Source organism: Helicoverpa zea, chromosome 10 (assembly GCF_022581195.2).
Source record: "Helicoverpa zea isolate HzStark_Cry1AcR chromosome 10, ilHelZeax1.1, whole genome shotgun sequence".
In the NCBI taxonomy this organism is placed as follows: domain Eukaryota; kingdom Metazoa; phylum Arthropoda; class Insecta; order Lepidoptera; family Noctuidae; genus Helicoverpa; species Helicoverpa zea.
This window is the reverse complement of record NC_061461.1, coordinates 333255-360785: the sequence shown is the minus strand read 5'-3', so window position 1 is coordinate 360785 and position 27531 is coordinate 333255. Positions and strand designations below refer to the sequence as shown.

At 40.7% G+C, this 27531-nt stretch overlaps 1 protein-coding gene across 1 annotated transcript; it reads left to right on the top strand.

Annotated features, from left to right (window-relative positions):
• Positions 1–27531, top strand: LOC124633733 (tetratricopeptide repeat protein 7B). The gene is made up of 16 exons (XM_047169051.1): positions 1–290; positions 1349–1628; positions 3864–3978; positions 4099–4250; positions 5941–6046; positions 6382–6501; positions 6782–6979; positions 9022–9270; positions 10451–10567; positions 11102–11251; positions 14470–14673; positions 18728–18869; positions 19265–19412; positions 20069–20150; positions 20525–20630; positions 21064–27531. Exons 1-16 carry the CDS (start codon positions 164–166, stop codon positions 21255–21257), a joined length of 2490 nt encoding a protein of 829 aa, XP_047025007.1. The 5' UTR covers positions 1–163; the 3' UTR covers positions 21258–27531.

Here is a 27531-nt window from a genome sequence, read left to right as displayed (position 1 = left end):
CTCCGCGAACTATGTTGTCATCTGTCACATTTGGCCTTCAATTCGCTGGTGATCCTGGGCACTGGGGAACTAATGCAATTTCCAAAAGGTTTTGCAATGTATGAGTGAGGTGTTCAATAACTTCGATGGTGTGACAAACGAGTAAAATAATCCCCGTGTTAAAATGACATCGAGGAGTAAGAATGCTGTGCGAGGCTACGAAACTGAGATCGAGAAGAGTCGTGAGGAGTCTAATTGGAAGAAGGCAGTGGAATTGGCTCAGCAGTTGAAGGCCAGGTCACCGCAGCATGGTCAGTGACACGCGTTACGTATTCTCTGTACACTCGCATTGCTTTCAGGCACTCGTAACGTTCTAGTTCAGAGATGGGCAGGCAGTTGTTATCATGAGAGCTTAAAAATACTGTGTTATTGCTTATCAGAATATGTTCAGGACACAGCGCACGTGAGCTGATGTCATGTATGTATGTGATAAACATGAAAACATAAGCCATGCCCAAACTATTGGTTTATTATGATGATTATTTATTCATATTTCTTTGAATGCCAGTTACAGATTCATTAAGTTTTGATGGTTTAGGCCAGTGAAGAGTAACCAAGGTCACTACAGTTTCTGTAAATAATTAGTTTCTTTTTTAATAAAATGATATCAGCTCTTTATTGCAAATATTTCATTTTAAAAATATACATTGCTTATCAAATGGGTAAAACCATTATTATGTTTATTAAAACAACACTACGGAAGAAGATTATTTATTAAGATATATAGATGTTGCTTTTTTCCTGTAGTCATGACACAAAACCTTTACAATGGCATGGGGAAAAGTGATTGGTAGCCATTAATATAATAACATGAAAGATAACTTTCTGACATGCAATGGAACAACCCTGTTAAATTATTGTAATCCATTAAACCTTTTGGATGACCAAAACATGGATCCATTATAGTTCGGCCATTCAGAGAATGCGTTCCTGACACGTCGCGATTGAACTGACGACGTAACTACATTCATTGATTATTGATATAATAATGTTGTTTTAATGCTCCTCAATTGTTAAAACGGTAAACAACCAGCAAAAATATTTTTATCGTAACTGCAACGCCATTGCAAAGTTACGTCGTCAGTTCAATCGCGACGTGTCAGGAACGCATTCTCTGAATGGCCGAACTATAAAGACAAGTGAATATTAACTCTTGTCTTTAACATTTACTTTGGATTTCAATAACCTATTTATCTAAGGATATGCTTACTAGTCATAGAGTTTTGACATTAGCCTTATATAAGTAAATCCTATCTGTAGTAATCCACCATATAAACATAATGACTCATAATATACATTGTGTTAACAGAAAGCCTCGCCCACTTCCTCATCGGGGAGGGTAAGCTTGAAGCCCACCTGGAAGAATGGCCGCCCAGCAAGGAGAACATCGAGAGGGCACAGCGAGAGCTCTCCGAAGCCCGCGGCTACCTCACACTGGCCACAGACGAGGCGGGCAAGAGGGCTGGAGTGGCACTGGATGCTCATCTACTGCTCGGAAAGCTGAACTATGCGTGTGGAGCATATGACGATGCACTCAAAAATTATAAACTGGCGGAGCTGAATACTTTGACAGAGAAAGAGTTACCTGTGTGAGTTCAATATTTGTTTGTACTTAATCAAATAATCCCTTCTTAGTGCCCGCCGCTTTCAAAGAAATTCTATTAACAAACTCCAGTCTGGTACTATGGCTAGCTATTCCATTTTATAGAAACATGGTGAAATAATAATATACTCAACACTGCACTGATAACAATATCAAAACAGTTAATTTAAATAATAATGTCAAATGCAAAAAAAATAAATTGCATTGACCTTATCAGAGTGTATGAAGATTGCCATCAAAATATTAATAGCATTACATTGTTTGCTATATCTCAAACAAACAATAGATCATTATTTACAATCCTTAGGACATAGAGTGAGCATGTCCTCCGTGCACTTATCTCAGTTGTTACTCATTCATTACAATAGAATTGTTTGCAATCAGACTCTGTATCAAAACCAGTTTTAACTAGTAATAGTACTAATTAACTTTTTTCCCATTAATAGTTTGTTTACTTCACTGCACAGAGTGCCAAATTAACAGTAATTAAAGTCAAAAGCAGATTGTTGCAACACCCACGGCTGCTATTTATGGCTGAATGGATTTGTTGACTCACACCCGCTGTGCTCACGAAACTGCACGCATAATCATTGTGTAACTGTATGTAGTCAAGTGTAAAAGTAACATATACTGCACAATTATTGCACATCATAAAAAAAAACAACTGACAAACGAGGACAGTATTTAATTAATTAATTTATATTTACGAAACTAATGCCACTTTTAATTTCACCATGCCGGACTGCCGAACCTGAGGTCCCGGGTTCGATTCCCGGCTCGGTCGACATTTGTGTGATGAGCATGCTTGTTGACCGTGGTCTGGGTGTTACAATATGTATTTAGAAATATGTATATATGTAGCTATATGTAGTTTATCAGTTGTGTTAGCACTCATAACACAAGTTAATTAATAACTTACCGACCGTGTGTGAAAAGGTGTCCCGACGCTAAAATTTAGTTAAGCGTCCCCACTTAACCCCACACTTAACTAAGTTAACTAAAATTTGCAAATACAACTTACCCACTGCATGATGTCATATGACCATGAGTAAAGCTTTTGCATGTACGGTTCACCTTGGTCTTTATGACTAAATCTATATTCTGTACGACATACCACATGTGTAACAAATCCAATGTTATCTACTAGACTTTCTAGTGTAAACAAAAGTTTATATTTTAGGGATCTAATATGGATAGCTGCTACACGTGTTCCATCTGACGTCATCTAAATCACGAGTATCAGACGATCGCGCATGACAAACTCTAAACAAACTGGTACATGCCATGTGCATAGTAAATATTATGTAGACAGCTATCAGGTGCTATACATTCTTGCAAATAAATTGGATGAATTGAAGCGTTACTATCTGGGTATTATGGGTTATGATTTGTAAAATATGGAGCAGAACATATATACTCATTATAAGCCAATTTATCGGTTGCATTTCAAGAGCATACCTTAAAAAAATATTATAAAACAGAGTGACCATTCTGTATTTACTTGCTCCTTGGTCCATAGCAACATAAAGACAATAATAATTGAATTATTTACGCGCGCAGCTCATTCGTCATACTTTTGACACTTTATTGGGATTTATCCTCAACATTTTCGGTGCTAATTACCGCTCGGTCTCTAAATAATACAATTATGTACACAATGTAATCATGAAACATAATGGTCTATTTATATGTACATGAAAATAGCGAGATGACTAATCCATAATTATGCATTTACACTCGTACATTTTTTTTATCACTAAGTAAGATGTACCTACATATTTATGATGAAGTGTTGTATTAATCACGACATACACGTAATCGGTTTTAATCTTGTTGCACGTAGTTCAGTTCCACTAAGGTAATTGCTAAACAATACTGATTCATTGTAGTGAGCTCCGGGTGCTGTTAACATTGATGACTTATGATATCTAGCATGAACAAACAGTACGGCAATGCCCACACTTATTTCTTCTACCTATACCTACCTAAACATCTGAAGATATCTGATAGCCTGTTCCCAACTATGGTAGGGTCTAACATACCTAGATGGAGATGGATAGTCAGTGATCACCCATCCACGAACCGAACCCGCCAAGCGATGCTTAATCCTACGACTGTTATTTAGTAACGATCTCTTCGAATTCTCCAATTGATATTCGATCTTTTTTTGGAGTCCCTGTGTCAAAATCCCTTCGCTCAATATTTAATATACCTATTACAGTCGCAGTCTCCGCATCGTGGCGGAGTCGTACGCCATCAAGGGTCTGTGCCTGGAGCTGAACACCGTGCCCGGCTCCACCAGCCGGTACAAGCAGGCCGAGAGGGAAAATGAAATGGTGAGAACACAAGAACATGTAGATATATCTTATCAAACTATTATAAATAGGACTTTTTATTAATTCCCTAAAGGTTTCAAAACTTATGTATTGGTACTTAAACCACCTTTTCTTCTCCAGATCCGCAGTTTCGAGCTGTCCTCAGACCTGACCCTGCTGTACCTACAACGCACGGGCGCCAACGCCCACGCGGGCCCCACGCTCGAGACAGCCCTACAGAGAGTGCCCATACTGCACATACGAGCTGGCAGGCTGCAGAATGCTATCGATAGGTGAGGATTACTTTATCATAGTCCCACATTAAAAAAAAAAAAAGAAAAAAAAACATGTAAAAAATCTGAATTGAGAATCTCTTCCTTTTTGGAAAGTCGTCTAAAAATACAATGAATACAACTGTTGGTGGAATGTGTAGAAAGAGCCATAGCTCGTCTTAGGATTTTGGGCGGTAAGTGTTTCACCTTCACCTCTTTAAGGCGACGAATTGGTAAACAATAATTCCATAACTGGCACGCGCACCTAAGGGGCCAAGAGGGGACGGAGCGTCTGAGCGGGACGAGGATTATAATACGCGCGCCAGCTTATAACTAAAAGTCCTAAGCGACACAATGGTTTTGTAATTTTATTATTTAGAAATGATAATTTGATAAAAAATCCTTCTACAATTTTAAAGAATATGTATGTACTCAACTACTAAAAAAGTTAAGAGGCTTAAATCGGTCCCGTTTACCCATAATATGTGAATCTCTTTTTAAAAAGAGGTATGTTTGATATATTTTTGTCTGTTATAAAAGTTACCTAATCATGTTTTGAAGTCTAACAAAATAAGGTTTTTATTATGAACTTTCAGGTAACCAAGTTGTATTTTGATCCGTTTTGTATTTACTGAGAAAAATTGAGATCCTTGGCGCCAAAATTTCCAATTCGTCCTCTTAAGACGTTTTGCATAATCAATAACTTTCTGGCGGAAATATTTATTTGCAAAATAAGCAGTTCACAAACACGTCTTCTGAGACGTTTCATTAAGACGCTAAGGCGTCGTCCTAATTGGCAGCGATCGCACGATGACGCGATGCGTTTTTCATCTCACGATCTCACTATCTCACTTGCGAAGTTCAAATAGGACACTCTGATGAAATCTGTATGTTTGAACTCATCGAACGACGAGAACGCATCGTGTCATCGTACAATCGCTGTCAATTAGGACGATGTCTTAGATGAAAAACGCATCGCGCCATCGCGCGATCGCTGCCAATTAGGACGACGCCTAAAGCAGATCGTATTTCAGCTAGATTACCAACTACCTCACTGTTAAGAAATCACAACCATGATTTTTCTTTTTTAACTGCAATGCTTTAAAAAGAATCATAATAGGAAATAGATAACAAGATTACACACATCGTGTTTTAAATGCTGAGTCACACATTAGATACAATAATGAGGCATGTTCCGTGCGGTCACACAGCAATGTAGGTTGTGAGTTAATGCTAACTGGCTTACTCGTCAGATTGGAGCTATATCCTATTAGCGTCGCGTGCCATCTGTTGCTATGCATAGTTTGTATGAAAACCATGTAATTTCTGCGTGGTTGTGTGTGAACGTTACTTGTACTTTGTACTATGAAATACTAGTTAAGTAATTATACTGTCAATGCTAGAATAGAATGACCGTAATTATATTAATGGCTAAGGTCCAAGTCCACCGACAGTAAATAGTATAGTAAACAGCTGTTTTAAGAAAACTGACTTTGATGTTGTCAGTAAGTTAGGGCCTTATTTAGTTTGAATAAAGAGTCCTGTAATAATCTGGAGGGAGATGTTTAGTCACAAATAAGTAAATGATTGCTCTAATTATTCCGATTGGGTACATTTTATAACATCTCATCTCATGCCCCATTCCCACCACAGTAAAACATGTATTAAGTCACTATGAAGTTGTAAGAATAGCTATATCTTGTATGTGTAGGTATCGTGAGATGCTGAACGCGGTGGAGTCGACGTCGACGCAGGCGCTGCGCCTCACGCTCACGCGGCAGCTCGCCGAGGTGCTCATGCGAGGCGTTACTGGACAGGTACACTTATATTATGGCTTATAAAGTATGCTATATCAGTAAATATAAACATACTTAAATAAGAGACAGTGTTATAAACTGACTATATTTTGCTTACCCTTCATGTTCTGTACTATACCTACATACATATGTTTATTTAACATGCTATATACCACCACATCTCTGGCAACCAATTCATTTATTATTATATAAGCTTAGGAATTCCTATGGTGCTTTCTGCATTACGTTAACAGCTTGTTTTATGGACTTTATAATTAAAGTCCAACGCCAAATAAAGGCAGTTACAGCTGTAGGCATGTAGGCAATGTATTTAACATGTAATTTTGTTATTCCAGGTGTACAAAGCGCCAGAGAAGTTAGCGGTGGTGCCTGCGACGGGCACGTTGTCGCGGCGGAGAGACGATCATGTCGCTGATGGTCCTTGGAAACCTAAGCGATATGCTGCTATTAATCAGGTTAGTGCACTGGCTAATGTGTTTTGTAACATGTCGTAATTGTAGAATTTTGATTAGGACTATTTTCAGTTGTCAAACCCAGGTATCGTGAAGGCATTTTTAGGAACAGCACGCTGTTATGCTACAAAATATGTCGATGAATAATGATTGAAACTCCTTGAGTTTAACAAATGGAACTTTAAAATATTTAATTAATTTTGCGATTCTTTTAGATTGTTTCTTGTTCTTGCTATGACACAGTGTTTCTCAAGTAAATAAAGTAATGATTATGTATTTCCAGTTCGTCCCGCGTAACGAGTACGAGGAGGTGGTGCTGCTGCTGCTGGTGGGCGAGGCCATGGCGGTGCGGGACGCTGTGCTGTCGCAGAGCGCGGAGTTCGAGGCCGCCCGGGCACATGCCCTGCGCAACGCCATCGCCGTCACCGACCTGCTGGCCCTCGCCGCCACCCGCTGGGGGCAGCTGTGTCTCGTGCTGGAGGTCAGTATGTCGAGGCCGCCCGGGCACATGCCCTGCGCAACGCCATCGCCGTCACCGACCTGCTGGCCCTCGCCGCCACCCGCTGGGGGCAGCTGTGTCTCGTGCTGGAGGTCAGTATGTCGAGGCGGCGTCATCGACCTGTGGAGAGGAAGCCTGTGCCCAGCAATGGGATAATAAAAAGGTTGTGACGTAACAGTAAATATCCTGGTTTTAAGTTTGTCTGTTATACCCTCAAACAATTAACATTACACTTGTTAAGATCCTTTATATTTATAATAGTCCCCAGGCCGGCGAACAAATTTTTTTTTGATACATATACATTTAAGACTTTGTGAGTGCCTTCCTTACGATGAGTCCGACAAAGTTTTCGAATGCGCAAATTTTGGTGCCGCTGCGTTTTTAATGCTTGACTCCTGGAATTGTCAATATGACGTCACTATGACTCTTCGTACATACAAGTTTCATTTTTTGAGATTTGTTTAATAAAGTTAACTAGAAAATTGTGGTAAGCTTGTCCGACAAAGATCATGCTGCATATGGAGTGTCCACCGTCCGGAAAATATAGATATATTTTAAGATTTGGTATAAAGTACTGACAATTGGTGTGAAGTATGTTAATAGTAAATGTTGCATTTAGAAAGTCGTTTCGAATGATATATGTATCATTACTACAGGAGGGATTTATTAACTCGAAAACACCTATCGATAAAAAATCTTATATAAGCTCTAGCTTCGGAAATACTAACAATTCGCCGAAGTTTTTTTAATATGAAATGTTGCATTTAAAAACGTCTTTTGAATTATGTATAACTCATTACTAGAGATGGGATGAATGATGATGGAAACATCTATCAATAATTATAATTTTAAATAAGCTCTAGCTTCTAAACTACTAACAATTTGTCGGAAGTATGTTAACACGAAATGTTTCATTTGGAAAGGTTTTTCAAATAATATATAATTTGTTACTAAAGAAGTAATGGATTAGCTTGACAGAACCTACCGATAATATAATCTTAGAAAAGCTCTAGCTTTTAAAGTACTAACAATTTGTCGGAGTTATGCTAATACAACCTTGCGCTTAAAAAGATCTTTTAATTGAAATATGGCTCATAACTTCAAGTGAGATGTTATTCCATAACACAATGTAAAGTATCAATAATATGCCTTAGGTCAGTTATGTCTTCCTAAATACTAAGAATCGGTAAGTGGTATGTTAAGACGGAATATAGCGCTTAAAAAGATCTTTCGATTGACATATGGTTCATACCTAGAGGTGGGACATTATTCCCTAACATAGTAAAACCTATCGATAATACGCCTTATTTGGGCTATATCTTCTAAAATACTAAGAATTGATAAGTGGTATGTTGAGACAAAATGTTGCACTTAAAAAGACCTTTTGATTGATATATAGTCCATTAATAGATGTGGGATATTATTTCTTAACATAATATAAACTATCAACAATACGTCTTAGTCAGGCTACTTTTTCTAAAATAGTAATTAAAATTGGTAAGTAGTATGCCAATTTAATATACTCAAATAATGCACGTGAATATTTAAGTCAGAAATTGACAAAAAGAATAAACTTCTTCCAATTGTAATATTTTTTTCTCATTTTCTTGTCGAACTGACTATTTAACATGTTATCTATCATTGTTATTCTTGCCTGACATGTATGTACGGGGAGACACAGTGACGTCATATCGACATTTTTTGGATGGTGGACACTCTAAACGCGGTATGATCTTTATCGGACAAGTTGACCACAATTTTCTAGGTAACTTTATTAAACAAATCTTAAAAAATGAAACAGGTATGTACGAAGAGTCATAGTGACGTCATATCGACAATTCCAGGAGTCAAGCATTAAAAAACGCAGCGGCACCAAAATTTGCGCATTCGAAAACTTTGTCGGACTCATCGTAAGGAAGGCACTCACAAAGTCTTAAATGTATATGTATAAAAAAAAATTTGTTCGCCGGCCTGGGGACTATAACATCAAATTCCTAAACTTGAATACATGTTCCATTTTCCAGTCCCTAGAACGCGCGATGAAGTTCTCATTCAACTGCGCGCACATCTGGCGGCAGCGCGCGCTCGCCACCGCCGCCGCCGCGCCCGCGCGCGCCGCGCCGCCCGCCGCGCCGCCGCACGTGGCGCCCGGCGCGCCCGCCTGGAGCGCGGGGGTGCGCGCCGCCGGGGTGGCGCGCCGCGCCGCCGCGCTGCTGCCGCACGACACGCCGCTCAGGCTCGTCGCTGCTAGCACGTGCTATAGGATGGGATGGGTATGTATACTTACACATGAATTTAAGTCGGTAGAAAATGATAAAGGGCACTTGTTGATACGATTGAATCTTCATTAAGTAGTTAAGTAGTTCAAAAAATAACTATTAATGGACACTACAACATACTCAAAATGTTAAAAAAAATAAGTTTATATATTCCGCACATTAAAATCTATCACATTAAATAGGTAACTGTAAATCTATGTTATACAAACCATAAGTTGCATAAAATCTTCTAATCTTCCTCTTCCTCGATGGCGCAATGGTCACCATGCCGGACTGGCGAACCTGAGGTCCCGGGTTGAATTCTCGGTTCGGTCGACATTTGTGTGATGAGCATGCTTGTTGGCCGTGGTCTGGATGTTATAATATGTAGTTTATCAGTTGTGTTAGCACCCATAACACAAGTTAATTAATAACTTACCGTGGGGCTAACCGACCATGTGTGAAAAATGTCCCGGCATTATTTATTATTTTATTATTTATTTATTAACTGATTTTTATCATCATCAATCAATTTGACATAATTTACACAAAGCTTATGTCAAAATTCAATCTCTAATTAATAATAAATCAGCAAATAAAATTATATAAATCCGCAGTTGCTTAGGCTTAGGCACCCACACAAAACTGCTAAAACTGATGATGATACGATGCGATTTTGTTCTTCGGCCTGTTTAGTACGGTAACCACACTTTCAAGTGTAGTCAACCATATGGGACGTGTTTTTAAGATTTGTAAGATGAATCGCAAAAAATTATTAGACTGCTGTTATTATTAAAAAGACATATAAAAGATTTTAATAAGATTCTGGGTTCATTTATTTATCACGATTATGAACTCGATGGGAACTATTTTACTCGAAAGAAGGTACAATGGGTTGAGAACTGAAGCAGATATATGTTTTTTATTATTTTAAATGAGCAAATCTTCATTTGAAGAGCTTTTGAGTTTATTATCATCATGCCCTATGCCTACAAAAACGATATACTTGAAGATATGGTTACCCTACTAAACGATTTGCCAGACAAAATCGCATCGCAGAAATTCGTATGGCAAGTACACAAAACTACGATGCGACGCCGCATCACGAGGAAGCTCTTAGATGTAATCATTTAAAAGACAACACTAATCATATCCAAAAATACAATTAAATAATATTCTTTTTTCTCAAAAACAGATAGAGGAAGGCATAGAGATGTCGGAGGAGGCGCTGGCGATAGAGGACGCGCGCGGCGGCCGCATGCTGGCGCGCTGCTGCCTCTACGCCGGACAGGGCTACCAGATGAAGGCACAGGTCGGTCCTTTATTCGACACTAACATACCTATATAGACTGGAAGCCAACCCCCAACATAGGTGTGAAGAAGCTCGGAGGACGATGATGTATTCTCATTTGGCGAAAATCGGACGTCCATTCCCCTCTCCCCTCCTAAAACTATCCTCCCTCTCACAATAACATGAATGCGGCAAAACAAGTGATTATCGATAAATATTCATTAATTACGAATCTACAACACTATGTTATTCCTAATTGAATGACACTGGCCACTTTTCTCACTTTCTACGATCGAATAAAGAATTCCATTTTCAAATTGGAAGCTGGTGATGTTACACCCCCGTGCCAGCACGTAGTCCCGGCGTCCCCGGATGCTATTCAGTAGCAGTCGTTGTTACAATTCTACATCAGAGGCCGCTAGACGGATTTGAGAAAACTTTGACATGGTTTGTTAGGTGATTAAACCTGCAGCTCACTCGGTAAGAAGCTGCAGCTATTTTAACGTGAAAGCCTGACAAACTCATTTATAATGTAATAATTTCCTTCTTGTTCAGAAAACAAACGCGCGCATAGACAAGGAGGCGGCCAACGACACGTCGCTGAAGCTGCTGCTGCGGGCGGTGTCGCTGGACGACAACGACCACCTCGCCTTCTACTACCTCGCGCTGCAGTACATGCACCTCGGCATGCTCAACGAGGCCATGGTATGTTGTACCCACCATGTTATATGCTAGGAAAAATATTTAGCTTTTAGCCCGCGAGACAATCAATCATGACTTTAGATGCAGGATGCAAATGGCTTCACGTGATCTAATTTCTGTCTTTTATACAAACTCTTGATTACAAACGTCTTTCCCAACTCTTTTATGAGTTTAGAACTCGCGCCTTTCTCTGTTTTATTTATGTAATGGTTGTTGCATATAATGTTCAATGGCGGATTTAACGCTTTAGGCGTTCTCTACTTTAGGTGGTGGAGAGAAAGTATTGGTAGGTGCAAAAAAAATATGAAAATACATTACAAAGCATATACCTAAGCCGTGGAACGCCGGCTTAGAATTGCGTTCCCCCAAATCATCCCGTGTGTGTCGTAAGAGGCGACTAAGGGACAAAAACCGGAGGTCGGGCAGCAGCGCCCTCCGTGTACTGTACACCCTCACTGCGATCGCCAACCCGCCTGCCAAATGTGCCGACTAACGGCAAATACCCCCCTCATGATAGGCACAGAAACCAGGCCCCGGCAACTCGTTGTCAGTCAACAGTCAGTGAGCAAGTTACATTGGGGCATTATAGGGTTATGACTGTCTCGTTGGTCTAGTGGTCGCAAGCACGGCTGCTGTGCTCGGGGTCTCGGGTTCGATTCCTGGGTCGGGCCGAAATCGCTTTGTGGGCTTTCTTAAGCTTTCACAAAGCAGCCCGTAGTCTGGAAGTTGGTGATTGATCCACCCGTGCATCGGAGAGCACGTAAATGTCGGTCCTGCGCCTGATCTCTTTCCGGTCGTGTCGGATTGCCGTCTCATCGGGTTATAAGAGTGAAGGAATAGTGAGTGCACCTGTGTTTGCGCATATGCTCGTGCCCTATAATATGTCCTGCGCAGCTGGCTGAGCTCCTTAAATGAGAACAGCCGCCGTGGCCGAAATCGGCCGTGGACACCATTAATAAAAAAAAAATATAGGGTTATGCGAAGTCCGTTGAGCGGGAGAGGACACCGTAACCCTGAAGTCTGGTAACAACCATCGACAGTGTGTCGAACAGGGTGGTATACCTAATACTCAGAATATCCGATAGATATTCGCTGAAGGTCATTCAGGTGTACGCACCGACCTCGTCACACTCCGATGATGAGGTGGAGACTTTGCATGAGAACGTAAGTAGGGCCCCACATAGTTCCAAAACCCACTTCACTGTTGTTATGGGGGACTTTAACGCTAAGTTGGGCAAGAAAAGCGGTGATGAGTTGAGGGTGGGGCGATTTGGGTATGGGCAACGGAACCCTAGGGGACAGAGGCTGGCCGACTTTCTGGAGAAAGAGGGACTCTTCATGATGAACTCCTTCTTCCAGAAGCCGCCTCACAGGAAATGGACCTGGATGAGTCCCGATGGTTTCACGAGAAACGAGATAGACTTCTTCATGACCGACAAGAAACGGGTATTCAGTGACGTCTCTGTGATCAACAGGGTAAAAACCGGTAGCGATCACCGAATCGTAAGAGCCTCGCTGAATATCAATGTTAAACTTGAAAGGTCGCAACAGAAACGCAAACAGAAAGCTTTCAACTCGAGCTCTCTAATCGCTTTGCTTGCCTCGAGAACCTAGCATCAGTGGACGAGATCAACGACGGGCTAGTGTCCGCACGGTGGGGTCTAAGTTTTTTAAACCCTGCCGTAAAGAGAGACCTCAAAAACTGACCGAGCAAATCTTAAACCTCATGGCTGAACGACGCTTGCTACAGTTACAGTCTTCCAGCATAAGTCATATAGGCAGCTCAATAGACGAATATCTAAGTCCTTGCGACACGATCTGCATCTCTTTAATACGAATCGTGTTAAAGAGACCATACAGCGAAACCAAGGCTCCAAAGTGTTCGCAAAGGACAAGTCTATTGGGCAAAGGCAGATGACTAAGCTGAAACGGGAGGATGGCAGCATGGCGTCGACCAAGGCAGAGGTTTTAGGCGAGATCGAGAGGTTCTATGGACAGTTATACACTTCGGTCGCAAAGCCCGTTGACAGCTTGGCAGGAGAGCTGTCCCGACATTATACCAAAGATATCGGCGAATACATCGCTCATTTTCGGTTTGCCGATGACATTGTAGTCATGGCAAAGTCGATGGAGGAACTAAGTACGATGCTCGATGGCCTCGACCGAGTTTCACAACGGGTGGGTCTGAAAATGAACATATTATGGACAAGACGAAAATTATGTCAAATGCCCATGTTGAGCCCACCCCAGTCTCTGTTGGAAGCTCGGTACTCGAAGTTGTTGGCTCATATATCTACCTAAGACAAGTAGTCCAATAGGCAGGTCCAACTTCGAGAAAGAGGTCAACCGCCGAATCCAACTCGGCTGGGCAGCGTTCGGGAAATTGCGCAATGTCTTTTCGTCCGACATACCTCAGTGCCTCAAGACGAGAGTCTTCAACAATGTGTGTTACCAGTGATGACTTACGGCACCGAAACGTGGTCTCTCACTTTCGGCCTCATCTCAAAGCTCAAAGTCGCTCAACGAGCTATGGAGAGGGCTATGCTCGGGGTTTCTCTACGTGATCGAATCCGAAATGAAGAGATCCGTAGACGAACTAAAGTCACCGATATAGCCCACCGGATTAGCAAGTTGAAGTGGCAATGGGCTGGCCATATTGCTCGCAGAGCAGATGGCCGATGGGGTCGAAAAGAGCTGGAGTGGAGACCACGGACTAGCAAGCGCAGCGTAGGACGTCTACCAACGACCTTATAAAGGTCGCCGGAAGATGCTGGATGCAGGTCGCCTCCAACAGGTATCTGTGGAGATCTGAGGGGGAGGCCTATGTTCAGCAGTGGACGTCCTATGGCTGAGATGATGACCTATGTATCCAGCACCTATGTATGTACCTATGTATGGAGTCGTGGTTATATAATTAAAGACACTTCGAACATTACCTTACATGGACATTTCATACACTGTGTTTTAGTTCATTCCAGTACGACAACTATTTTATTTGCTGCAAGTCAGGGAGTGTCGTTAATTACGTGAACACGACTGTATATTACAATACACATATTGAATTTATTTTGATGAATGAAAATAACAATAGTTTCTTAGAGGTTTTTAATTACCCGTCACCTTGTATTACATACTCCGATTTTGTCTTGCCAGTTCATGGTTTAATGAGCTCATGGTGCATTTAGTAGCTTATGCTAAAGCTACTTGTGACGCATCCCCAGGACGCGACGCGGTCGTGCCTGGCGGCGCGCGCGGAGTGCGGCGGCGGGCTGCGCCTGGCCGTGGCGCTGTGGTCGTGCGCCTGCGCCGGCTCGCGCGGGGCCAGAGCGCTGGCGGCGGCGCGGCTGGCGCGCGACCACTACCCGCACGCTGACTGGCCGCTGGCGGCGCTAGCGCAGCTACAGTTGACGTGGGAGACGCCTGAGGTCAGTATGTACGCACACGCAGGCCGTGGCGCTGTGGTCGTGCGCCTGCGCCGGCTCGCGCGGGGCCAGAGCGCTGGCGGCGGCGCGGCTGGCGCGCGACCACTACCCGCACGCTGACTGGCCGCTGGCGGCGCTAGCGCAGCTACAGTTGACGTGGGAGACGCCTGAGGTCAGTATGTACGCACACGCAGGCCGTGGCGCTGTGGTCGTGCGCCTGCGCCGGCTCGCGCGGGGCCAGAGCGCTGGCGGCGGCGCGGCTGGCGCGCGACCACTACCCGCACGCTGACTGGCCGCTGGCGGCGCTAGCGCAGCTACAGTTGACGTGGGAGACGCCTGAGGTCAGTATGTACGCACACGCAGGCCGTGGCGCTGTGGTCGTGCGCCTGCGCCGGCTCGCGCGGGGCCAGAGCGCTGGCGGCGGCGCGGCTGGCGCGCGACCACTACCCGCACGCTGACTGGCCGCTGGCGGCGCTAGCGCAGCTACAGTTGACGTGGGAGACGCCTGAGGTCAGTATGTACGCACACGCAGGCCGTGGCGCTGTGGTCGTGCGCCTGCGCCGGCTCGCGCGGGGCCAGAGCGCTGGCGGCGGCGCGGCTGGCGCGCGACCACTACCCGCACGCTGACTGGCCGCTGGCGGCGCTAGCGCAGCTACAGTTGACGTGGGAGACGCCTGAGGTCAGTATGTACGCACACGCAGGCCGTGGCGCTGTGGTCGTGCGCCTGCGCCGGCTCGCGCGGGGCCAGAGCGCTGGCGGCGGCGCGGCTGGCGCGCGACCACTACCCGCACGCTGACTGGCCGCTGGCGGCGCTAGCGCAGCTACAGTTGACGTGGGAGACGCCTGAGGTCAGTATGTACGCACACGCAGGCCGTGGCGCTGTGGTCGTGCGCCTGCGCCGGCTCGCGCGGGGCCAGAGCGCTGGCGGCGGCGCGGCTGGCGCGCGACCACTACCCGCACGCTGACTGGCCGCTGGCGGCGCTAGCGCAGCTACAGTTGACGTGGGAGACGCCTGAGGTCAGTATGTACGCACACGCAGGCCGTGGCGCTGTGGTCGTGCGCCTGCGCCGGCTCGCGCGGGGCCAGAGCGCTGGCGGCGGCGCGGCTGGCGCGCGACCACTACCCGCACGCTGACTGGCCGCTGGCGGCGCTAGCGCAGCTACAGTTGACGTGGGAGACGCCTGAGGTAACTTCTATTACTACCAGTACTACTTATATGATTGCCTCGTTGGTCTAGCTGTCGACGCGGCTGCTGAAAACGAGGTCTCCGGTTTGATTCCCGGATTGAGCCGAAATCACTTTGTGGGTTTTAGAAATTTTCACAAAGCAGCCCGGTGCCTGGAAGTCGATGGTTGATATACCCATGAATCGGAGAACACGTAAATATCAGTCCTGCTTGTGATCTCTCTCCGGTCGTGTCAGTTTGCCGTCCCATCGATCTATGAGATACAGGAATAGTGAGTGCACCTGTGTCTGCGCAAATGCTCGTGAACTATAATATTTATGTCCTGCGCAGTTGGCTAATGTCCCTACATGAGAACAGCCGCCGTAGCCGATAATCGGCTAGGAGGACATCACCATAGTTGACACTAAACTTAATGGTAATGGGGACAGTATGTCAGCGACGCGCGTTATTCCACACGCTTCTCAAAAAGATGTCAGCAAACTACAGCGGGTCCCACCAGAGCGAAAGCCTATCGGAGCTGCGAGATAGACAGCGTACGAAGAGCAACTGTGCAGAAACCATTTACAATGTGGTAGAAGTGTAATAATCGTCACATACGCGTAGTAATCTATGTTCTGAAATTATTTGATTGCCATTCTGATATTACAAATTTGCACGGAGGACAAAAGACTAGCGGAGATGCCCTAAAGCAGGTAGGTCACGCGCCTTCAGGTAGGTCAAATACGTCACGACTACGTCACGGCAGGCGTGGCTGGACACCGCCCATATACCGTCCTTCACATCAAACTGACATCTTGTCATAGTTGTATTATTACAACAATTTCAACAGATTTTATTTGTTACTCGATTAAAACGATGAAATGCGCTATCATTAATTGTAGAAATTGCTCAGGATCCAAAGTCAAACATACCGATAGGATAACATTTCACGTGTAGGTAATATTTTAGCTTTAAAACATATTTTTTGCTAGAGACATCTGTCGTCGAATAGCTGCATTTCTAGAACTTCTAAGTGAATTTGTATTATTTTCGTATCAATCTTTTATCAATGTATATTATTGGTATCAATTTTTTGCCTTAAAAATAGCTTAATTTTTCCTTGCATCGTACAAGCTTTTTTATAGCTTTTTTATTTACAAACCAAAATATATGATACCATGAAAATTTAAAATTATAAAAACACCATCTTTCGGTAAGTAGTCGACTTAATATTTGAAGTAAAATTGTGTTCATCAAGACAAAGAGACCCGTTACAAAATTAAATGCTACCAGGCATAGAAAATTCACTCACCCATTCTTTTAAAAGGTCGTATTTAAAATCATAACTCTATGTATTTTTTTGTTTTATCTAAGAAAAAACATAAAGGTAAAAAGTACTTTTGTAAGAAGATTTCTCGATATATGTGAATATGAATTTCTATGTAGAAGGAATATTTTTCAGTTAAAAATTATAGGTAGGCACTGTGTTATTTTAAATATAAGGTCAGACGAAATTTGGTGTAGATTTATTTATATTCATCATCAGCAATGTTTTACATAGGTATATCTCTCTTCCCGTACTTACTTTTTGAATGTACCTTTACTCAGAGCAACATGCTACACACATAAAGTCTGCTATTTAGTGGATGCGCCGTTATGATATATTTGTGAAAACTCCGATAAACACTGACCCTATAATTTTAATTCCCATTTTTCTTGGTGAATTTTATAACATGGCAACATTGAAAATAACAACAGTCATCATCAGCACGGTTCTAGAACAAATAGAACAAATTTTCGTGCTTGTGACGCCATAGTGGCTAGTAGACGAACTAACACAATGACATAAGTTGATACTTAAATTACACGATGGGGGTATTTTAGACCGGTGGTGAATAAAAATGATTTTTTAATCGAGTCTCCATTTATTGATTCCTAGTAGAATTATACCTACCTATTTCATTTTTGAGGGTATAAAGAAATTGTTGTGGGGCAATTTTTTCGAAAAATAATACTTATATAAGTACAATTTTTCTATCTTTTTTATCTCTCTCTTTTTCTTCGTTCATTTCAAATGAATGCTTGTTCAAACTTTCCAATTCAATTACTATTTTTAAAGAATTAATAAGTTTGAGTATTTACTTTACTTTTTAGTATGTCACTAGTGGTCGATGTTAGTTTAGGGTTAGATTTTAATTATCCTATTCCACGCTAGATGGATTAACAAAAAATGGGCGGCTTCCCATAAAAGGCGTATAAGGGTGGAGCACGGGTGGAGTCAGTAACTTTCCTCGTCCCCCGCTCACCCGAATTTTGGCGCGCTGCTTTGTTAGGAGATTTTACGTTAGGGCACCTCCGCTAGTCTTTAGTCCTCCGTGCAAATTTGGCAAACGACAACTATACCTGACTTTAAGTCGCAGATAGCAAAACCGATTCTGATGGCCTTACTACAAAAACTTAAACGCCTGTTTTACACTTGTCTAAAAAAATTGTGGCTGCAAAATGAACCATATATCAACGTCATAATTTGACATTTTTTTAGACAAGGCTTAAACTGACGTTTAAAAGTTTTGTGGTAAGACTGTGAATATTTTTTCTTGTGCCATACTGAAACTTTTTAAATAAAATGTCAAATCAGTACTTGTCAAACTTCAAAAATATACCCATAGCGCCCACCCTTTATCGATTCCTGAGTATATTTGATGCAAAAAAATTGCAACATTCCAAAACAACACACATCTTATATCCTACTACTACTGTCAGCGTAAAAAATATATAAATATCTAAAACCTTTAGAAATCCATAAGTTTGATTTTCATTTTATAGCAAAACAGGAAAAAATACTCATTACCATTTATCAGTCAGTTGTAATACCTATTTTCTCATTCGCAGGAAGCATTAGCGACGGGCAAGGAACTGTTATCACTAGTGAACAGTTCCGAGTCGGAACTGGAGCCGGAACACAACGGCTACGCGGAACTAGACGCCATGTCCGACTCCGTGCACGACGACACGCAGAGCAATCGAGATGCTGGTATGTAGCTGGGAATTTGATCTGAAATATAATATGATTAAATATGTATAGAAAAAAAAAGATTGTAATATGTATGCTATGGACAGCGTGACTTGCCCTACAAGCATTATTAATAATGTCTAGCAAGATCGGTAACGTGAATTTATAACTGGCAAAACTTTATTTATCATATTTCCCTGTCAATTTTGCAATTTTATAATATTATTTATTGAAATTAGACCATTAGTGAAGTTGAAGTTAAATGTTGATTCAACGATTCGTTCCGCTTCCTTCGATTACTTCGCCGCGATCGTTTAAGACAGTTGCTTCCTTTTGTGCAAGTCCTTGCAGTCACTACTTATCGATTTAACTGGACACGTACATCATATAACGAAACTATATATCGATGTTCCCAGCATCGATACGCGCGGAGTCGGCAGGCGTGTACCGCATCGAGAGAGCATTGTCTGAAGGCGCCTCGTCACTATCGACCGCGCGGCCGCGGGTGCCGGGGGCTGACAGCCGCGCACAAGCCTGGCTGTTGTTGGCGCAGCTGTGTCTCAGGTATGTCGCGATAGCTTAGTAGGTGCTAAGAATAATACGAATACTGTACAATACTGGACTGTACAATATGCGAGTATAATGACAGTAGAACAGTAACTATTATAGTAATCTGTGGTAGAACGTAATCATCTCCCGAGCATTTTCCCAAGTATGTATGTTGGGGTCAGCTTCCAGTCTAACGGGATGCAGCTGAATACCAGTGTTTTACCAGTTTAATGTAATAAAATAATATACTCGTACAGTAACGATACGATTCGCGCACGGGGTGATGAGCATAAGCTATGTAAATTCAATTCTAGCACTGGACCACTGGCCATGAGGTCTCTACTTGTTATCTTGCGGATAGCGGAGACAATGGAGCAACCCTCGGTGTTGATCGTTCCGCTCCCTCACTACTGCGGTCCGCAACAGAGGAGGGAGAAGCCTAGTACCCACCACATAACAGTCGCTGCCACTATTTGTGACCGTCGTTCATTTACAAATTATTTCGTGGGACGACCTAGATAAAGTTTTATTCACAACAATTTTCGCACCCACTATGTGTGCTTAGTGTGTCACATTCCTTTTTCTTATAAAATGTCTCCTACCTCCCTCTTCGGATGCCCATAGAATGTTTTAGGAAATCAGCATTTGATAATGTGCTTGTGTATGGTCAGGTTAGGGCGGGTGAGCGCGGCGGCGGGCTGCGTGTCGGAGGCGGCCACGCTCACGCCCTTCAGCCATCTTGTATTATATACGGTATGTTCGCTTAAAAACATGTATTCATTGTTTATTAATTTATGGTAAGACTCAAATAAAATTAAAATTGATAGTTTAAAAACTAAAAACCGCGCTTTTAGAACGCACAAATTTTTTTTGGATTTTTGATAAAGTTTTTTAGCTAGTCATGTATTGTCATCAGAACTCAGAGCGTGTTCAAAATTTCATCCTAATCAAAGAACGAGAAGTGGGTCATATTAAGATTCCAAGATTTTCTTACGTGCGTGCTAAAAAAATGCGGCAATATTTTAAAATCCAGTTGAAACCAATGTTTATTTAAAGGAAGATGATATTTACTACAATATATTTATTCATTTTATTGTATTGTTTAAATGTGCGTTTGTTTACCACAGCGAGGTTTAGTTCACGCGGCGAGTTCCGAGTGGGATGAGGCGCGGCAATGTTTTCAGAACGCGTTAGCGATACATCCCACACATTTGGACAGTATGGTACAATTAGGTGAGTAATTGACTATCTACTATATGAAAATAAGTCGGGTTTTCCTTCGTAACGCGAAAACTCCAGAACGCACGAACCGATTTCCACGGTTTTGCATTCGTTGGAAAGGTTTTGGGCTCCGTGAGGTGTGTGGCAAAGGGGAGAAACATATGAGGTGTGTTATGTATGTATGTTTGTAAAATATGAAGTCTTTTTTTTGCGCACTGTTTAAAATTCGTTTAAAATTCATTCTTGTATTTTGTTTGACACGCAGATATTTTATTGATAGTTGCTCATATTTTAATAAATTGCAGGTTGTTTTATTCCGAGATAGTAAAAAAATGATAAATAAAAACATTCGAATTGAGAATTTCCTCTTTATGGAATTAAATTTTTGGGTCTGGATGACAAATCTCCTTAGTTGTTGTTATATAAAGTGTTCGGTGTGCATCAGGCGCGGCGTACTACAACCTGGGGTGGCTGGGGCTGGCGGAGAAGGCGCTGCGCGAGGCGGCGGCGCTGGAGCCGGGCCGCGCCGACACGTGGCGGCGCCTGGCGCTGGTGCTGTGCGCCGCCGCCGAGCCGCTCGCCGCCGCCGACGCCGCCGCCGCCGCGCTCGCGCTGCACCCGCACGAGCCCAAGCTCTGATACACGCCCACGCTCGTCTCCTGCTGATGTGTCCTACTGCAAGTCTACAACCCTATCTATCATGTACTACTACTCGTACCTATATTGAATTTCCTACTTCCTATTTCAAACACTTGCGCGAATATTAAACATTTAAATAAAACTACTTTTACGGATTTTATCGCGGTTATATTAAAATTATTTAAAGCTGACGTTTCGGATCCTTTACGTCATCCATGGTCACAGGTCGGGTTTAAATAATATTAATATAACCGCGATAAAATCCGTAAAAGTAATTTTATGATAATTCCTGTAACAAATCAGAGAAAACAGAATTTTAAACTTGATGACACCCTTTTTCCAGCCTGTCTTTAAAACTGATAACCTTTCTTCAGGCCTGGTCGTGGTAACCAAACCCACGTCTAGTTAATCTGCTTATCCCAGACAGCCACTATTTAAACTTGGAACATACCTATACCTCCCTATAACTACGTATTCAAAAATTATGTCAAATGTATCCTCACATTCATACTAAGATATACCTTCTGAATTTTTAAAGAAAAACAAAACATTCATACAGTCAAATGTATTATATCACTTATTATTATCAAAATAGAGAAATCCTTATCAATGCAAATAATGAACTTCTACATACAGCATTGTTAACAGCCATTACATACAGCATTTTACGGTGAACCCTTTAAAACTACATTTACCAAATAAGTATAATGTGCACTTCCTGAAACCTGTCAATATAATAATGCAAATAAGAAACAAATTAAATATTTTTCTTCTACTACATATTTAAAAATGTCTAATACAACCAAATAGAAATAATGAAATACGCCTAGACGAACGAGTTTAGCTACCTGGTCTAGCTAAACTTCTATTTCGTTGTCCTAGGAACATTTCAAAACATAGATCAATTAAACAAAAATAGTATAATCAAGTATAAATAAAACTGCCGTTTAGTACTTATAATGTCTAAATAATGATAGTGAGATAAATGTACGCATACGATCTGTAATTCCTAACTCGATAAAGTAGGGTAAAATGTTTTGTGTTGCAACAACGAATCGACATCTATCGAAATATACACGTTAACTAAAGAATACAACGTGTATACCAAGTTAGCGCATAATATGCACATTTAGCGCAAAGATAGCGCAGGTTTGCGCAAAGTTTGCGCAACGATACTGAGGAAAGTGATCTGTTCTAATATCCGCAATATCTAACGAGTTTAATATTTAAACAAATTGAAACTCATTGCCGCCTCGAGTAAAATAATACAAAACTTAAAAAAAAATTACTGTGACGGACGATCAAACTCCGGTATAAAAAACAAGATTAGGACGCTCGAAGTAACTCGGACAATGTAGAGATAAACAATAAATAAATACGAAATATTTAGGCGTAATGTAGTGCAAACTTTTTAGAAGCATTTAGCCTGTACCTGTACTCGCGTCGGTTCTACTAGCGTATCTTACGAACTTACGACTGACTACTGTATTTACTCGCCTCGGAATTGATGTACGCAAGTGCTTCATTGCTCATGGTGACTTCATATTTTCATACATCTTAATATCGGTAATATTATAACCACAATTTCTAGACAGATGTGCCTCAAAACCACTTGCAAGTCAATGTAAATCATTCTAAACTAAGATACTATATTCAATACTAAATAATCATTCTATAGATATTGTAATCGTAATAGGTCACCGTGAACAATGACGTCACATATAGTTTCTTTCCTTCAATAAAGATAACGAAAACTGGCGAGGGGAAACTTTGTATGTAGGAATCGTCATTCACTCGCCATTATTCAAAAAAAGGTAACGTGAGCGACTAAAGTGGAAAATATAAATAACTTCTACGCATTATTTATTTTGGTGTTGAACAACCTTTGTCGCTGACTATACTATCGCTGAATATAAAAACATATAATTTCGTTTTCTATTGGATACTGTATATACCACAAAACTATTCAACATTGTCGTCATAAGTTCCTGTTCACTGTGAAACAAAGCTATATAAAACTATATGAAAACGAAAAGAGAAGCAATATATAAAATTATTAGTTAAAATAAACATACAGATACGCAGATGTTATTGTACATAATGTAGTTCTCTATTAATTTCCCGATTTCAAGTGATTGGTTGTAGAGTATCGTGAACTTCGCCAGCACTACAGCGAGTAATATCTAAACTAAGACAATAGCTCGTTACTCTCTAGTTCGGTGTCTGTTATTGTAAATCATTAAATATTATTATAATATAATACGTTTATATCGTTCGTGTACTTGTGCTACTTTGAATTTAATTGTTGAAACATGTTTTCTTGGAGCATGTAAACTCATGCTGAACGTGTCACCAATATAAAGTTTATCTTTATTTTCTTTCTAAACCCGAACTCAACGGCTCGACAAATCGTGTTAGCGTTTTAATTATTAGCTTCCTATATCGATGAAATTCCATCACTAGTGTCGATGTACTGTTTAAATGCTCCAAGTATTTTCAAGTCCCGTCCAGTGGTTTCAAACATTTTGATTGTGACTTGCGTGTATGATATAATTGTATATAGTATTGCGGGAATATCCTCTACTTGTTTTTCCATAGCTGTATAATAATTACTTTATTACAAATATCGTGTAATTTTCTTAACTAAAGTGATGTTAATACTTTTAAACGTTATTATTATTATAACTATTGTATAATTATGGTTTAGGCAATTTAATTATTTATTGTAAATTAAGACCAATTAAGGAAATATTTGTGTAATTTTAATATCCTTGTGTTTGTAACAAACTTACAGAGGCGTCATCAGTAAGTGTGGCAAAATGTTAAATATGATTAAATCCCTTCAACTTGACTCTTGCAGCGCGATGTGCAATGTTGTTAAACTATTTGTCACCAAATATTCCAAAATATTCGCAATTATTTTAGCTACATTGCACGGTACTGCAAAAAAAGCCCTGTAACATTGTGTACGTTGCTTGTACTGAGGACGCGACTGTAAGGCTCACATGCCGACCTCATTAGCTAAGGAGATCATCGCCATATACATATGTAAGCTACCGGTGCGCATATCACAACTTAGGCCTTCGCCGACTACATAAACGTCAGTTTTCTTAAAACAAATCATTATTATGAATTTAAAGTGTGTAAAATTTTCAGTGTTTAAGGAGAATAGACGTTTATGTTGTTGGTGAATTAGGGCCTTAGTGCATTGTAACATTGTATTGTTGCTAGTCTGTGTTGCATGTTGTGTGAAGTACAGTTCGCGAAAAATATCTTTGGTTCTCTGAAGTTAGCTTAGTGGACTCCTAAAGAATTGTTTTGTGAATATTTTTTTGACTATTGTGATGTAAACAGAAGTCAACTTCCAAGCAAAGCTTCTCGACAATACCTGTGGAAACAAATTCTCGAGAAGTCAAATGGCTAACTTCAGGATTGCAAAGTTATTTGGCGCGAACAACATTGAGTAATCATAACGTGTTTGAAGCAATAGTTAGTAAGCTTGAAGATACGTATCAATTTAATTTACTGCGATATAACTATAAATGCGATTGTGGTTAAGTACGTTATAAATTATAATAATATACGATACACGTTTGTTGATAATGCCGACCTTCCGATGCAAAGAATTTTAATGTCTGGATATCTTAAAGAAGTACCTAATCATAAATATTTATTGGAGATCGTATTTTAAATCTAGCTCGAGTTTTGCAAGTTACATAATAATAACTTTGGCGAGTGTATCATTTTTAATTTATTAATGAATAATTGAAGGTTCTATAGGTTAATTAGTTGGTGTTGTGCTAGTGGTGTGAGAGTGGTGACAGAGTGGTGGTGGCTGGTGGTAGCGTGGTGAGAGTGGTGGTAGGCTCGGTAGACTTCCAGGGGTGCACGTATTAGATTATGTAGACAGGAATCGGTGCGAAAAGTCCGTTGTAAAATTGAGTTGACACTTTTTCTGTGTGTGTAAAATAGTACAAGAAATGAATAAAATTCACATAAAACACCATATGGTGTGTAAAAACGCGTGTGCGTGTAAAATGTGTAATTAACAATATTTTGTCCGTAAACGGTTTCGGCTAATCTAAAAGTTTTAAGTATTAATAACAATTAATGAACAAAGTAAACTTAACAAAGCAAACACAAAGTACTAGTTTAAGTAATAAAACGGTCGTTTATCCGAGGTAATTAAAAACACATAATTTGTGGTTAGCTGCAGTTAAATAGTATACACGAGTCATGACTCGGCCAACACTTTTCGCACCGATTGTACAAAGTACGGTTCTAATACGAGAGCCTCATTAAAACAAAACGACATTATTTTTAGATAATTATATGACGACTCTCATTAATTGATCATGGTGTTTTTTCCTATAATAAATACATTTGTATATTTAGCAATTTACTACAAAGTATTGCCAATATGTTTGTCATTTCTGTTCGCACTGACGTAGGTAAAAATAGATGTAAAATTTCATATTTTACCTAATATATTGACTATTAGAAGTTATCATTTGCTTATTTTGATGTGGTCGTCTCACCATGTGATCGAAACCTGGCAATAATTTGTGTCGCAACTAATCAATAGCAAATATAATGTAATTAAATATTAATGTTTCCGAATAGTGGTTAGCCGGTGTTAGTGCCAATGTCTGTCTTATACTTAATAATGTGAATGTCTAACGTGGTGTCTGTTCTCAAGAACTGCTGAGCACTGGGCTATGTGGCATGTCCTTGTATCGAAGCCAGTTATTGTAATAAGGGTCACTTACAAGTGAAACTGTCTGCTCATATAAATTAATGGAGCTATTTGACTACGCCGTAAGTCACAACTGGAAAATTGCTTACTTGGAATGCAATAATATGTATATTATTATATGTTCTATTTTGCATAAGTTTTGTGGCCACTCTTAATCTATGTCGTTTTCTATAATTTGTCTTGAAGAAATGGCATTAAAAGTAATAATGGCGTTAATCAGTGCTTGTTCATGAACATATCGACCACTTTACTTAGGATCTATTCGTTACGGTGCTTCGCAACACTTTGGTTGTGCTCACAGGTACAGTCTGCTACACAAGTGCTACAGTCTCGAGTATTTGTTAAGTTGAAGTAGCAAATGCACACGTGTGTGTGTTAATTTATTAATCTTGCCACTCTGCTATTTCGTTTTATATGGAGGCTTGATGCGTGTGTGAAATATACTAAATTTATGTACTTGAAACTTGTGTAACCGATTGTACTTGAATGAATCTAATTTAATGCAATTTGTTGAATCGTAGCACTCTGTTATAAAGTAAGTAGACACTTGTACATGTTCCGCGACGCAACGGCTCGGCACCTGTTTACATACAAATATTACTGTTTGCAAATTACATTATTGTATGTAGTAATTATAAATAAATAATTAATTATTATGTAATGTTCATATGTTTTGCTCGTTTGTAGGTTACAAGAGTTTACGTTTAGGGCCTGGCAGAGTTGCCTCGGCTCGAGTAGGCGACAGCTTCCAAACAAAGCCATCTTTCAAGTGATAGTTACGTGTCAGTGTCGTGTATCTCTATCCCTTTCTAGTGTTCATTAATCCTTATACAAAGGAAAGAGACGAAACATTTTGAAATATTGTGTGTTCGATAGCTTTTACTGTCCGTGCGACGCGAACGACAGATACGACACGCTGACGTCGTGTCTGTCGGCGCGAGCGGCGGCGTGTAGCTGTAATCATATAAATGTATAATAATCCTGTAATCTAAAGACCAATGTAATATTTATTGTCGGTCTTCATAGTTGAATAAATACATTATTGTATTGAACTTCACAAGTTTTCTATCGTGAGTCTGTCATTGTATGTCGGTCTGTTCGTCGGCCTCGTCAAATGTTACATTTTGACTTTATGCACATAGTTGTTTGAAATATGTGTAGATGTAGCATTTTAAATAATTAATATAAATTCACTAAAATATTTGAAACACGAGGCAGGTGATTTTATTAACACTAAGATAAATGACAAATAAGAAAATCTTTTATTAGCAACTGGATATTTGACGAGTGCCGGCAGTAGACCGACCTGTGAGTATACTGACAGTGAAGGTATAACTGTGTAGATGTATATAATTTATCTATACATATAATATATAAATATGAACATATAATATATTTATAAACCTGTTGTGCTCTTGTGTACTTTACTACGTTGTAGATGTTGTTCTTGGCATTCGATGTTGACTGTATATAAAACGTTTAAGGATATTAAAAAATAATAATTATTATGTTACATAA